General features: G+C 46.0%; 1 protein-coding gene across 2 annotated transcripts in view; it reads left to right on the top strand.

The window, feature by feature from the left end:
* The window catches only part of GNAL (G protein subunit alpha L), a 143,151-nt gene that overhangs the window by 29,555 nt on the left and 99,044 nt on the right, over positions 1-14,552 (top strand). The window contains exons 1-4 of one of the 2 annotated variants that reach the window (XM_045815128.2): positions 11,796-12,150; positions 12,413-12,485; positions 13,193-13,247; positions 13,401-13,520. In XM_045815128.2, the coding sequence (XP_045671084.1) occupies positions 12,009-12,150; positions 12,413-12,485; positions 13,193-13,247; positions 13,401-13,520 (390 nt within the window). In that variant the 5' untranslated portion in view covers positions 11,796-12,008. Of the gene's footprint in view, positions 1-11,795; positions 12,151-12,412; positions 12,486-13,192; positions 13,248-13,400; positions 13,521-14,552 lie in introns of those variants that run through there. The other variant, XM_087857481.1, reaches the window with a different exon arrangement.

Consider the following 14,552-nt stretch of genomic DNA (forward strand, 5'->3'; position numbering starts at 1 on the left):
TCCCCCATTTATTTACTTATCTCTTTGTTATTGGACACATAATATTCCTATATTTTTCAGTGGTTTAGAATTCATTTCTGTACCTAAATATTTGGGTGCTCATATCATCCCAGATTTGACTAAATGAGAGCCCCTTCGGTCTGGCTCTTGTGTCCCAGTGACATTCCACCAACAGTTTTAAAGCACTTTCTTACTTTCTGGCATGACCATGTTCCAGGTTTACCTTGCATCTACCCTGGCCCCCAGGCTGATATCACCCATTTCTTCGAGGAGCCCTGGTTCCTTGTGGTGATAAGTAAGACTAAGAGTCAGACCCGGGCAAGAGGTGGCTCACTGCTGTTGGAGTGACTTAACTTCTTGGCCTTTCCAACAGACCAAATGAAGAAATGTAGGCATGTACCCTTGACCCTTGAACAACTCAAATTCATACTGCACAAATCCATCTATATGCGGGGGGTTTTTTCAATACAGTACAATACTATAAATATATTTTCTCTTCCTTATGATTTTCTTAATAACATTTTCTTTTCTCTAGCTTCTTTATTATAAGAATACAGTATAGAATACATATAACATGCAAAAATACATATCTAATCAATTGTTTATGTTAACATAAGCCTTCTGGTCAACGGTAGGCCACTAGCAGTTAAGTTTTGGGTTTTTCTGTTTGTTTGTTTGTTTAAGATTTTATTTATTTATTTGAGGGGCCAGAGGGAGAGGGAGAAGCAGACTGTCCGCTGAGAAGGGAGCCCGATACGAAGCTCAATCCCAGGACCCTGAGATCATGACCTGAGCCGGAGGCAGACGCTTAACCAACTAAGACACCCAGGAGCCCCTATAGTTAAGTTTTTGAAGAGTTAAAAGTTAAACGCAGATTTTCGACTGTGCAGGGGGTCGACACCCTAACCTTGCATTGTTCAAGGTCAAGTATATATACATATATGTGTACACAGCATACAAATGTACACACATACATGCCCATACCATCAACATATACATATATATTTTGGAAAGCACGATTTCACAACGGCCACTACAATCCAGGTCATCCTCACAGGCTCTCCCTTGCCTTCCCTCATTCTGTATTTGTACATCATTCTTCCTCTCTGAAAATCCTGGCTGTCAATAACAACATTAACATATTTCTGTAATTGTTCAATCCTATAATACATCTAAATCAGATTGAGATTTATCTGCAAAGACTCCCCTTTTGAATGTCAGTCTTTCATTTATTTATAGTTTAAATCTGTTGAAACGTTCCTACTTAATGACAGATGTAAAAAAATTACATAATGGCAAAGATAGACAAATATTAGGTTCTATCTCCCTTGTTCTTTGCCAGCAGCCCTGCAAGCTGTAGGAAGAGCCATTCCAACTTTTCTGAGAAAGCTACATAGTTCCCACCTGTGGTAAAATGTGTCTATGTTCCATTTAATTTCATATACAATTTGACTGTTGTCAAAGGAATGCTGTTGCTTTAAACTCTGTAACCAAGCCAAATTCTAAAAGAAACCAGTTGCTAAGGCAACTGGGCAAAGAGTTAATTAATTCATCAGTCATTATATGCAGATTAATCTGCCTAAGTGAGCTAGAAAGGAAGTGGGCTTGTTTGATTTTTTCCTTTTGGAATTAGTGGAAGAAGAATGGTGTGATTTTTTTCAATCTGTAAAGGCTGGAGAGTTCCTTCTGGAAAAGGCGCAGGCTTTGCGATCAGACGGGTGCTCCACCCCTTTCAGGACCCTGGGGGGCCTTCAGGCCAACAGCCTTATCTGCAAAAGGTGGCTAATAATGTGATCCTATAGGTTGCTGTGAAGATCAGATGAGATGCTAGACATAAAGCACCTTCCAGCGTGTTTTTAAAATTAAGATGAAAGGTGACTAGCCAAGTTAAGCATGCATTTCTCCAGGAAAGGAAATGATATTTTTTCTTCCCTTTTATAATTGACCACGCACACCCTATGGGTTCCCGCAGTAATCTCTACAGAATTCAGAGAACTTTACCGCATTTACTTGGTTCCATGTCTGTCCCTCTCTACTAGACTAGTAAACTGCTTGAGATGGCAGATAATGTCTAATTAATCCTTAAAATCTCAAGGCTTTGTGTGCGTAGGCTTTCAAAAGAATACTTAACGGTGAACGAATGAACATAAATGCACCACTATTAAACATCCTTCCAGCTCTACATTGCCACCTGCTGGTAAGAAACTATAATTGCAGCAAATATTTCTAAAGGGCTTGAAGTCCCTTAACTATAATCCGAAAAGTCAAAACAAATATCCTGAAATCACAATAAAGAAAGATCTCTCACTCCCACAATTGTCATGATGAAGATTCTACATGTGAATTTTTTCTTGTTTTTCTTGTGGCAAAATACACATAACATAAAACTTACCATATTCACCATTTTTAAGGGTACAGTTCTGTAACTTCAAGGGCATTCCCATTTCGTGCGGCCACTGCCTCCACCCACCTGCAGAACTTTTTCAACTTCCCAAACAGAAAGTCTGTGCCCATTCAACACTAACTCCCCATTCTCCCTTCCCCAGCCCCAGGCCACCACCATTCTACTTTCCCTCTCTAGGAATCTGACTGCCCGAGGTCCCTCACAGAAGTGGGGTCATACAGTAAATGTCCTTTTGTGACTGGCTTTTTTCACTTAGCATAATGTCCTCAAAGTTTATCCATGTTTATTTTAGAATGTCCTTGCTTTTTATTTATTTATTTATTTTTTTAAAGAGAGAGAGTACATGCAAGCAGGGGTGGGGGAGAGGTGCAGAGGGAGAGGGAGAGGGGGAGAATCCTCAAGCGGACTCCTTGATCAGAACAGAGCCCCATGTGGGGCTCGATCTCATGACCCTGAGATCATGACCCGAGCCAAAATCAAGAGTCAGACGCCTAACCGACTGAGTCACCCGGCACCCCAAATGTCCTTCCTTTTTAAAGCAGAATACTATTTTATCATACACGTAGACCACATTTTGTTTATCCATTCATCCATCACCTGTGCTTTTTTTTTTTCCATTTCCAACATGTCTCATTGCCTTCATGTTCCCCCTAGTTGCCAGTACTTTGCTCAGCTGAGTATAGGTAGTCCCTCAACAAATCCGTGTTGACTGTACCATACGTCACTGCTCGCGTGCCTGCCTAGTTGTTTCTAGTAGGAGCTCCTCGAGGACAACACACTGCTTCATGCAGAGAAGTTAAATGGATTATGTGTTAGAGTTTAATGATAATAATTGCTATATTTATTGGGAGCTTGCTATTTGCCAGGCACTGTGATAAGATGAATTGATTCCTATCATTCTCGCCATAGCTCCATGAGGTGAATGCCATTGTCCTCTCCCATTTAGAGAAAGAAACAGAATCACTCAGCAGAAGAGGCATTTGAGGCCAGCCATTCTTGCTCAGCAACCCATGCTCTTAACCACTAAGCACACAAACCGTGGGAGAGCTTTTACCTTAAGAAAAATTGCCACACCAAGAATCTATATTTTCCTGTGGCTCACTGGGTTCAGCGCCCCTCAGAGACACAGCGTGTGCTGGGTGTCCCTCTGCCTCCTGTATGTGACCTACTTCCTCTCCTTTCGCAGATCTTCCTTGCCTGAAGTGCGCTCCTTCTCCCTACCCCGTCCAATCCCCTTTTTCAAGACACTCCTGGGGTCCCTCCTCCTTGGTGAAACTTTTGCCAATCCCGTGGACCCTCCCATCCCCCCAGGGCCCTACCACACCTTTCAGCTCTGGGTTCCTGCATATGGTCACACATTGCCCTCTGAATGACAAAAGTATGCTAGTCTTATTTCCCCAACTGCTCAAGAAGGTAAAAAATTGGGGCGCCTGGGTGGCACAGCGGTTAAGCGTCTGCCTTCGGCTCAGGGCGTGATCCCGGCGTTATGGGATCGAGCCCCACATCAGGCTCTTCCGCTATGACCCTGCTTCTTCCTCTCCCACTCCCCCTGCTTGTGTTCCCTCTCTCACTGGCTGTCTCTATCTCTGTCGAATAAATAAATAAAATCTTAAAAAAAAAAAAAGAAGGTAAAAAATTGCCCTCAGAGTCTTCTTACCCTTTCGGTGGTACATCTCTCCAGATGATGGCCTATAGGGAGAAATAAAGACGAGTTCAATGCCCTGAATCTATGTTGTGTAGACACAAAATTGGATTCTCTTAGTTATCTTGCTTTACAGAATATTGTTGCTGGATTTGCTTAAAGTATGAGAACAGTTGTGAGGTAAGTAGGCAGTCCAACCCGAATCGGTGTGTTAAAACTAGGATTCACGTCACCATGCCTCCTGAAGACCTGACTTCGCACGAGGGCGCCTCACTGACACCGAGAGAATGTCAGTAAGCATTTAAAATGCACGTCGAATCATTTGTCTCTTTTTGTTCCAAATCAGATAAAAAACAGGTTTGAAGAGAACTTTTAATCATTGGACACATTCTTATAACCCTGGAGATTGCATGAGATTGAATCCTAAAAAAAAAAAAATTATATATATATATATGTATATGGGCCACCTGGGTGGCTCAGTCGGTTGGGCATCTGCCTTTGGGTCAGGTCATGATCCTGATGTCCTGGGATCAAGCCCCGCGCCGGGTTCCCTGCTCCTCGGGGAGCCTCCTCCTCCCTCTCCCTCTGCCTGCTGCTCCCCCTGCTTGTGCTCTCGTTCTCTCTCTCTCTCTCAGTCAAATAAATAAATAAATCTTTTTAAAAATTATATTGGGGAATATAGTTATCCGAGGAATAGAAAACTCATGCCATCTAGAACTAAGTGCTAAAATTATTTTTTATCACAAAAGATCCCTTATGGTTTAAGCTTTATTCGGAAAACAGACTCCTAACTATAGAGAACAAACTGATGTTGGGGGGCGGGTGTTGGGGGATGGGTGAAACAGGTTCCAGGGACTAAGGAGCACACCTGTCATGATGAGCACCAGGGGATATATGAAAGTGTTGAATCGCTATATTGTCTACCTGAAACTAGTATAACACTGTATGTTAACTACTGGAATTAAAATAAAAACTTTTTCAAAAAGAAAGAAAAAACACTTAAACTTTATTCACATATGGTGGATTTGTGTGCAAGCTCTACATTTTATATCTGATGTTTGTTACTTAGTAAAGAAAGAAATATCTTTGAAACTGTTTAGACAATCTTTGCAACGTTACATCAGTATTCGAATCTCTGAATTAAACAACGGGTGTCTGAAAATCAGATATAGTCCCCTATTTTGTTAGGCTATTTGAGGTTGAAGATAGGGATTAAATAGCTAGGGGTGCTAGTCTTCATGGTTTGAAGGCTACTTTTCTCTTCTCCTCCAGTCCTTGAGCCCCTTCCTGGATTTGTTTGGAAAACGTGTATTGGCTTCCACTCGGATGTGTGGTTTCCCTCACAGTACACTCACAGTCCACAGACTGCCCTTCTGATGCCTCTGTCTCGTAACCTGAACCCCATTTGGTGGCTTTCACTGCTGTTTTGAACTGCAAAACCATAATCGTTTCATTCTGTTTGCAGATTTCCCATTCTGCTTATTGGGATTTTTGTTGTTTCCTTTTAGCTTATTCGGTAGTCTCTCAACTGGTGTTTTTCTACTATAATGAAACTCCTGTCTGTGGCACTGAGTTGTGGATTCCAATAAGGATATTTCAGTCCTGGGTTTCTGGACACTGGGCAGAGTCAAAGATGGTTAACATCCCTTTCCTATTGATCTGCTGCTTTGGTTTTTCAAGTTGTCAGTTAAAAAGACTGTATCACTTGGGGCGCCTGGATGGCTCAGTCGTTAAGCGTCTGCCTTTGGCTCAGGGCGTGATCCCAGTGTTCTGGGATCGAGCCCCGCATCGGGCTCCTCCGCTGGGAGACTGCTTCTTCCTCTTCCACTCCGCCTGCTTGTGTTCCCTCTCTCGCTGGCTGTCTCTCTCTCTCAAATGAATAAATGAAACCTTAAAAAAATAAATAAAGACTGCATCACTACCTTTCATGGATGGCCCTTCCAAAAGCTACTTAATATTACCCCGGCTGTAGGAGTAAGGGGGAGAAAAGACAAATCATTTCAATGAATTCTAAAGTATTTGATTGCAGAGTATTATGTACAGAGAGGGTAAATGGATTAAGTTCCCCGGATTTTCTATAAAAAATGTAAGACGTTTTACCCCAGTATTTTTAAAGTGTATGGTAACTGGGTCATGGAGTGAGTTCCACTGCCAAGAAGGGAAAATATCTTGCACAGGTTGTTTCCACCAAGTCACTAAGAAAGAAAAGGGAGAGACCCATAACAAGTCGTCTAACGCGGCGCGGAGCAGCACGAGGGCTGCGTGAACGCCCTCCCGGGGGGCCAATGGCCGTTCTGGAAGCTTCAGGTTTGCAAAACTGGCTGCAGCCCGTAGTTCTCGCATTGAATTAGGACCTAGTTACCTTTCCTGGACTATTTTGTTCCTTTTCTTCTAAAACTTTGGATATATCTGTTCTGAAAATCTTAGTGCCGTTTTAACCTTTAGTCACCTCGAAAGTATAAAATGCCACCACAAAACCAGTTAATACCTTTCTTAAATAATGATTGAGGCCTGTCATACACCGAAACAGGTTCCTTGAATGTTTCATCTTCACTGTTAATTGAACTTCTACAGGGAGCCTCCTTGTAGGGAGAAACAAATGCTGTTCGTATGGCTGTCGCCGACTTGAGTCCAACTCCCCAGAGAACAGGTGTAGTTTTTTCCCCAACATGTGCCAACTTCAATCAGAGGGTCTGAAACAAAATCAAATCTTAAAATCATGATTGAAAATTCACAAAACTAACTGTAAACGAAATTTAAATAATCACACTTCCAAATGCACTACCGCTTGAGACACCCTTGTCTTCAATATCGACCAGACTGAGGAAGACACCACTTCGTGTGACCTTTGTCCTTTTGCCCCAAACTCTGTGCCTTCCCCATTCTCCTCAATGGCCTCCCCTCCCCTCTTGGGCAGGCACAGGCGCACCCCTGGCCGGCCGCCGCCCCCCGTGCGGGCAGGCAGCTAGCTGCAGGGCGGCCCTTGCTCTCCGCAGGTGGGTGTGCGCCGCTGGGTGAGGGCGATGCTGCCGCACAGCCGTTGCCTGGCAACAGAGCCCTGCACTGCCTGCGGCTCCAGGCTGTTCTTGGTGCGCCCCAAAAGCTCCGCTCCCGCCACTGCAGGTGAGCCAGCTGGGATCTGGGATTCTGATCCCATGGTTTCAAACACGAATGAGGATTAATTTCCCAGACCAGACTACGAAAAAGCCAGATGATCGGATTAAAGGGGGGCGGGGCGGGGGGGGGCGGCTGGAGAAGGTGTCTTGATTTCCTACCTGATAACAGACTGGGTAAAACTGGCTTTGCATTTCTCATAAAAAATGTTGCATCACTGTATACGGACGTTACTTTTCTGTTTTAGAATGTTTGGCAGCGTGTCGCGGAACACACTGTAGGTCCTTTATTGCGGCTATTACAGCCAGGATACAAGGGTTTATAGCCCAGATACATCCCTTACTCAGCCCTCAAAGCTACTGCAAAGTAAATGTCGACAATAGTTCCTTTTAGGCTGGGGCGCCTGGGTGGAACAGCGGTTAAGCGTTTGCCTTGGCTCAGGGCGTGATCCCGGCGTTATGGGATCGAGCCCCACATCGGGCTCTTCCGCTATGAGCCTGCTTCTTCCTCTCCCACTCCCCCTGCTTGTGTTCCCTCTCTCGCTGGCTGTCTCTACCTCTGTCGAATGAATAAATAAAATTTAAAAAAAATAGTTCCTTTTAGGGTTATTGCAAATGCTACAGAAATTATCCCATGGGAAGGACTAGCACAGGGCCAGCAATCAATGAACAACTAGGAGAAGCTATTTTACACTGAATATATTATTACTGCGTTGATACATTAACTTCTTGGGTGTGTTATTCATTATATATGATCATCTAAATCTTATTAGCATTCCAAATACAAAAACTTATCTTTAACCCCATTTCATGGTAAACTCAGGCATATTAAAATAGTTAGGAGTTTATTTGAACAAAACGTGATTCGAGTCAGGCAGCAGCCCATCTAACTAAAAGAAAGGAGCTCCAAGGAGCTGCACAGAATGAAAGATTTTCATAACCAGCAGGGAGCAGAAACAAGGAAATTATACTAGGTTCAAAAGCGGATTAGTTATTGCAAGGTTACTTTTCCTTAGGGGATGACAGGGGTGTATGAAGCAGATCACCTAACTTGTGCTCGTCAGGTGATGCCAGACTGACAGGTTTAAGATTTCATTTCTAGGAAAGTCAAAACTGTAATTGATTCTCAGTTTGGTGGTGGGGGGCTTAGCATAAGCAACTTGATAATAATTAACAATTGTCTTGTTTTTTGACACCCCTAATTCCTAGATCTGAACAAGTGGGAACTTTCTGCTGTATTTTTAGGGTAACTGAATTATCGGGCTTCCTTAAAAGTGTAGCCTTGGGGTTCTAACTTTATTCTCCCTTTATAAGTTTTCATGGGATTTGTTTTGAAACTTTTTCTTCCAACTGTTTATAAAAATCTTGGCCTTAGGGACACCTGGGTAGCTGGTTCCATTGGTTAAGCATCTGCCTTTGGCTCAGGTCATGATCCCAGGACCCTGGGATTGAGTCCCACATCGGACTCCCTGCTCCGTGGGGAGCCTGCTTCTCCCTCTCCTCCCCACCGGTTGCTGTCTCTCACTATCTCTGTCTCTGTCTCTCTCTCACTCTCTCAAATAAATAAAATCTTTGGGGAAAAAAATCTTGGCATTAAGAAAACTGACAAATCCTTATGAACATCCCACTATACTATGCAATTTTTATATATCTTTTCTTGCCTCCTGACTGCCCCCATTACCCACAGTACATGCCAGGTTGATATTACCATGTGTGAACATTTGTGTGAGGTCAAAGTGTAAGGCCTGGCAACAGTGATAAATAGTCCCCTTCCACAAAACTAGAACCTTGAACCTAGCTCCGAGTATAGTATGGCACTGTATGTTTGCTTCTGCCTATGTCAAGAAGAATAATTGACTGCTCTTGTTTTTTAGAAAGTATTGATATTTTCAGTGCAGCACCAAATTGGGCAAGTGCTTCCTGAACTTAAAATCTGATGACAAAACTCCTTTCATGAGACCCCATCTTTTGAGCAGGGGTTATCTTTTGGCTTTCAGGAATTCAGTGACCCATTCAACAAAGATCCATGGGGCAGCTCCTCCCAGCCAGGCACTGGACTAGACGCAGGTGCAGTGGGTGTAAAAGACAGACTCAGGCTCGGCTCTCATGGAGGCCAAGGTCTAGCCGACTTTGGAAAAAGCTGTAAATACACCGGTACGGTGCAAGGAGCTGGTGAGACAATAGAGCATGGGGAAGGGGGCCTAACACTGAATGTGGAGGGGGTAGTGAGGCTAGAAGGATAATTAGGAGATGGCCAAGTGAAGAAGATATCCCAGGTATTCCGGACAGAAGCAGCATGTGAACCCAGCGGAAGAGCCAGGGCGTTCGTGAAGTCCACGCGGCTGGAAGGAGGGGCAGGGCAGGGCTGGGAAGGGGAGCCACTTGAGACCTGAGGCCACAGAGTTTACACCAACCCGGTCTTGAAGGAGCGTGGTGGAGGCCTTGTAGGTGGTGGGGACAGACACGGCAAATGTGTATTGTCCCTGTGGCGACATGGGGTTCTAGATTAAGTGAGCAGAAGGTCATTGCCGAAATCCACATTAGATTAGTGATCTAAGACCATGGTAGTGGAAGACAGCGTGAAAGAGATATTTGGTAGCTCGGAAACAGACTCCATGGGACACAGTAAGTGTTTGGGTTTGCAGGAAGGAGACGGAGTCAGGAATGAGTCCCATGTTCTGGTTTGGAAAATTGGGGACCCTTATCACAGAGAGAGAAGAGAAAGGAAAGGGCTGGAGGTGTGGGGGTAAGCGTAGGGGATGAGCTCAGCCCTTGGCAGGTAGAACGGAGGATCTACTTCAGGGAGATGGAAGTGAAGATATGCTTGGGAGTGGCAGGGGACAAGAGGGTGAGCGGGGCTGGAGATGGGATGTGGCCGTAGTCAGAGCTGCGTGCACAGACTATGGAGGATACAGTCAGCCCTACCAGGAATGTGTGCGAGGGGAGAAAGGGTGGGTGGGGTCCTGGGCACCTCTACCAGCCAGAGGGTGAGCAGGCCATGAAAACCACCATGCAATGCAAGCCAAAGAACAAGACAGTCGCCAAGGAGGGCCAGTGCCAGCTCCACGGAGAGGTCAAAGAAAGTAAAGACCAAAGTTCATGGATGAAGTTTAGTGCCTGGGAGGCCACTGATGACCCTAATGAGAATATTCTCAGTGCAGGGAGGTGGGCCAAAGCCAGGCTGCCGGGAGCTGAGGTGTGAAGAGGAGGTGAGGAAGGACAGGTCAGAATCAGATTCCCTTTTTAACTCTAGGCTGCTGGGGGCGGGAGGGGGGGGCAGGAGAAAAAAATGGTGGCACTAACAAGGAGTCTGAGATGTTAGGAGGTGCTGTTGGGTTTGAATGAGATACACTGACAAGTGGGGCCTGCTGTGCCCCCGGGGTGCGTGCGACCTACAGAGGTAATGGGGCAGCAGAGCGCGGGGAGCCCCGCCAGGTGCTGTTTGATCTCTACAAAGAAGATCAGGCCTTGCTGAATGCGAGAGAAATGTGGGTTTAGAGGAAACTGGGGCACTTGAAGACAAATGAACAAGGCCACCTAAAAGAATCAGTGCGCAAGGCGGCGGGCCCCCAGAGCCTGGAGACCATCACCGTGCCATAACAGCACCGCACGGGGAAGTGATCTCAGTCCGGGGCTTCTCAGCCGGGTCGCCTCTTACGCCGTCCTTCCTGCAAGTCCTAGAATGCGAGTGCAAAGCTGCTGCAGACCGACTGTCTCTGTGGGCTGGTGGTAGCAGTAACGAGGGAACTCGCACTCAGCACCGTGAATGAGAACGCAGACGGGTCTCTATCCTCTTCGGTTCCACGGCTACAATGACAAAGTTCGAGGCCATAGTGTCTCCTAGGAAAGTAGTAGAGCTGTTCAGAGAACTGCGAAGGAGAAACGGGGGCTGGAGATAAAGACAAGAGGCTAAGGGAGGCGGCGGCGTGGGTGCGCTGGAATAGTCTAGAAAATGAACGGAACAAAGGCGGTGTGACTGGTGAGCCTCTTACAGATCCTCCTCCCTGATAGAATATGCATGATCCTGCGCGAGTCCTCGCCTGCCTGGGAGCAGGGAGGCGTCCGAGGCATCGGCGGGGAGCGCACGCCCAGACCCAGTCTCCCGGGCTCGGGGTGCGAGAGAGGCACGCGGCCGGGCTCGTAGAGGTCAGCTCCCGACCCCTCCAGCACTGACAGCGCTAGTGGCCCAGCGAGATCCCCGCGAGCAGGCCAGCTCCCTTCCCGGCCGCGCGGAGGCCCGGGGGTCGCTAGGAACCGGGAGGGGGCGCGCGTCCGACGGCGGAGGCAGCGCGGGGCGCGAGCGGGCCGGCAGGTGCCCACGGTCGCCTTGAGGGGACCGGGCGGCGCGCTCCGTCCCGCCACGCCGCTGTCGGCCAGCAGCCGGCAGGGCCCGGACATCCTCGCGCTCCCGCAGGGCGCTTCCCAGGCCGCGCAGGCGGGGGCGGGGCTGAGTGGGTCCAAGTGTGGCGCGGGCGGTGCGGGCGCGGCGACCAGGGGCGAGCTCCGGGCGCAGCGCCACCCTGGCTGGCTCCAGCAGAGCCCGGTGCTCTCGGCCCCCGTCTCCCTTCATTCTGTGCGGTTTGTCCAGCAGAAAATTCTAAACCTGTATTTTTAAAAAGCATTTCTTTGGCTCCGCGCGACTTTCTCGCATCCTTTTTAGTTGGGAGTTTGCGGTGGGCAGAGGGAGGGAGAAGGAACGCCTGTTCTGATCGGCAAACACCGAGAGACCAGAGCATCTCTTTCAGCGGCAAGGAAAAGAAGCCGTCCAGGATCCACACACATCTACAACTCTCTATTGCTTTTTGTGCAAATACCTAACTCTGCCTGAAGTCCATCCAAGCGGGCAGGCATGGGGTGTTTGGGCAACAGCAAGACGGCAGAAGACCAGGGCGTCGATGAAAAAGAACGACGCGAGGCCAACAAGAAGATCGAGAAGCAGTTGCAGAAGGAGCGTCTGGCTTACAAAGCGACTCACCGCCTGCTGCTACTGGGTAAGGCCGGAGGGCGCGCGGCGGCTCCCGGCCGGAGCGGAGCGCACAGCCCGGAGCGCGGCGAGCGCGGGGGCCGGGCGGGCAGGACCGGGCGGGGGCCGCCCTCACCGCCGCCAGCCACCGGGACCCGCTCCTCCAGTCGCCAGCTGGCGTGTACTGGAAAATGCCCACGCTGGAGTAGAGTAATTACTGTCTGGGTTGGCAGGAGAGATGGCAACGGTATTGGGCCACGGAGTACAGCGTTCTTTTTCTGTGTTTGCAGGGGCTGGCGAGTCTGGGAAGAGTACTATTGTCAAACAAATGAGGATCCTGCATGTCAATGGATTTAATCCTGAGTAAGGAGTGATCAATTTCGCTTTTGCTTCCAAACTGCATGCAAGCTCCCAAACTGCATTTCACGTCTCTTCAGCATTTCCAAACGTGCTTTCTCTGAAGAGTTAATCTGATCATTGAGTAGACCTTTGGGGCGGGGGGTAGAAGCCTGTTGTTGAATCTGGTATATTTAGGCAAATCCTTCTTTTGGTAGCGTCCAGATGAAAAGATAGCATAACTTCCTTAACAAAATATGATTTATTAGGTATTCTTGCGGTATGGGTCTGTGTTATCCGTACTGCACTTAGCAGACTTAACCAATATGTCAGTATATACTTTTCTCTATATCCTTGGTCTGCCTCTATTTCAATTCAGAACTATCAACGTATGGATAATTCAAATAAAATATAATTACAAGTTTAGCTGTATAGTTTTTATATGCAATATTATTCATAACAACCTTGCCATGCTTTGTGTAACTTGTGTAGTTGTTTAAAACCACACATTGTAATGTGTGCATTCAAGTTTGCTTCATATACAGATTAGGGAAAAAAGGTACGTTTTCCTCTCCCAGTTAAAAACTTCACAGCTGTTGTCTTGGGGGTTGGTGTTGACCTCTAGGAAAACCAGTCTAGCCCCATGCTGCCGCTGGAAGTTTAAAATCCCACTCAACTGATTCAAGTCAGTGCTAAAGGTAAATTAAATTAATAATAATTCTCTTTTAATATAGGGAAAAGAAACAGAAAATTCTGGACATCAGGAAAAATGTTAAAGATGCTATTGTGGTAAGGATTTTTTTTTTTAAATGTTGGGTTAGTAGAAAGGTTAAATACTCTGCTCTCTAAAACTGTATAGACAGAAAGTATATATATCTAGTTGTCCTATGAGGAGCCTAAATGTTGTATTTATCCACATATTTTTTCTTCATTCCATTTTAGACAATTGTTTCAGCGATGAGTACTATCATACCTCCAGTTCCACTGGCCAACCCAGAAAACCAATTTCGATCAGACTATATCAAGAGTATAGCTCCTATCACCGACTTTGAATATTCCCAGGTAAGTAAATCCTTCTTGAAATATTTTAAATGGCGGAAGAGAGAACCATTTTTAATGAGATTGCTTGAGAAGCAATGTTAATTATTATTTTATCTTTGACTTCAGAATCTAGCTCCCTGCCTAAGAGAAATGCTTTCCTTCATACCAAAATATTAACATTGGTTTAAAAATGCTGAAGACAATAGGATGGCTAAGAAATGCTTTTATGAATGTATTGGTGAGGTTGGTAATCAGAAAGATAGCCTACCTTTAAGAAATATTGATAGTACTTTTTCCTACATGTATTCCTAAATTAACAATTAAGCAGATAACAGAATAGAAATGACACGAGCAGAGAGAAATATTTATGGCAAGTAACTGCTTCCGTGGGAATAGTAGAACAGAATTCAGTTCACTCTTAAGATGCACATCCCATGGCTCAAGTGAGAAGAGAATGCACGTTGTAAATAACATAGATCACTTCTGAATATTTATTCTATGATAGGAAGAAACGTGGTTTGCTTCACATCTGCAGTATTTATGGCTGCTTTCCTAATTCCTTGGATAACGGTATTGCTTATGTGAGACGGTAAAATGAATAGTAATTTTCTCTTGTTTGGGCTATATAGGTATCTTTAAAATATTGTTATGTGGTCATTCGATTAAGCATGCGTCAAAGGAAAATATATGTGTTAGATTTCTCAGAAAGTCATTTTTCTTACAGTTGTGCCAAAAGAGCGTGTGTGTGTGTGTGTGTGTGTGTGTGTACCCAACAGTAACAGAATTTGAAAGGTTTCATTGCCTGGCGCAGTGCTCTTGAGACATTTTTCTTTCTCACAGTCCTCTCTTTGAAAGGAAGGTGATGCAGAAAGCGGGGTATAAAATAGACAGGCCCTGCCCTGCTCTGCCCGAAGTCTGGGCAGTGTGCACCTGCTCGCCCCCACCCCGACTCGACGGCAGAGCACCCTTGTCGTGGGGGCTTTGTAGCAGGATGGCAGATAAGAATGACCCTTTTTGAAAACTTTTATTTGCAACTTGTCGTGTGATTTTTGC

Source organism: Ursus americanus, chromosome 30, assembly GCF_024610735.1.
Source record: "Ursus americanus isolate L20-20 chromosome 30, mUrsAme1.1.p, whole genome shotgun sequence".
Classification (NCBI taxonomy): domain Eukaryota; kingdom Metazoa; phylum Chordata; class Mammalia; order Carnivora; family Ursidae; genus Ursus; species Ursus americanus.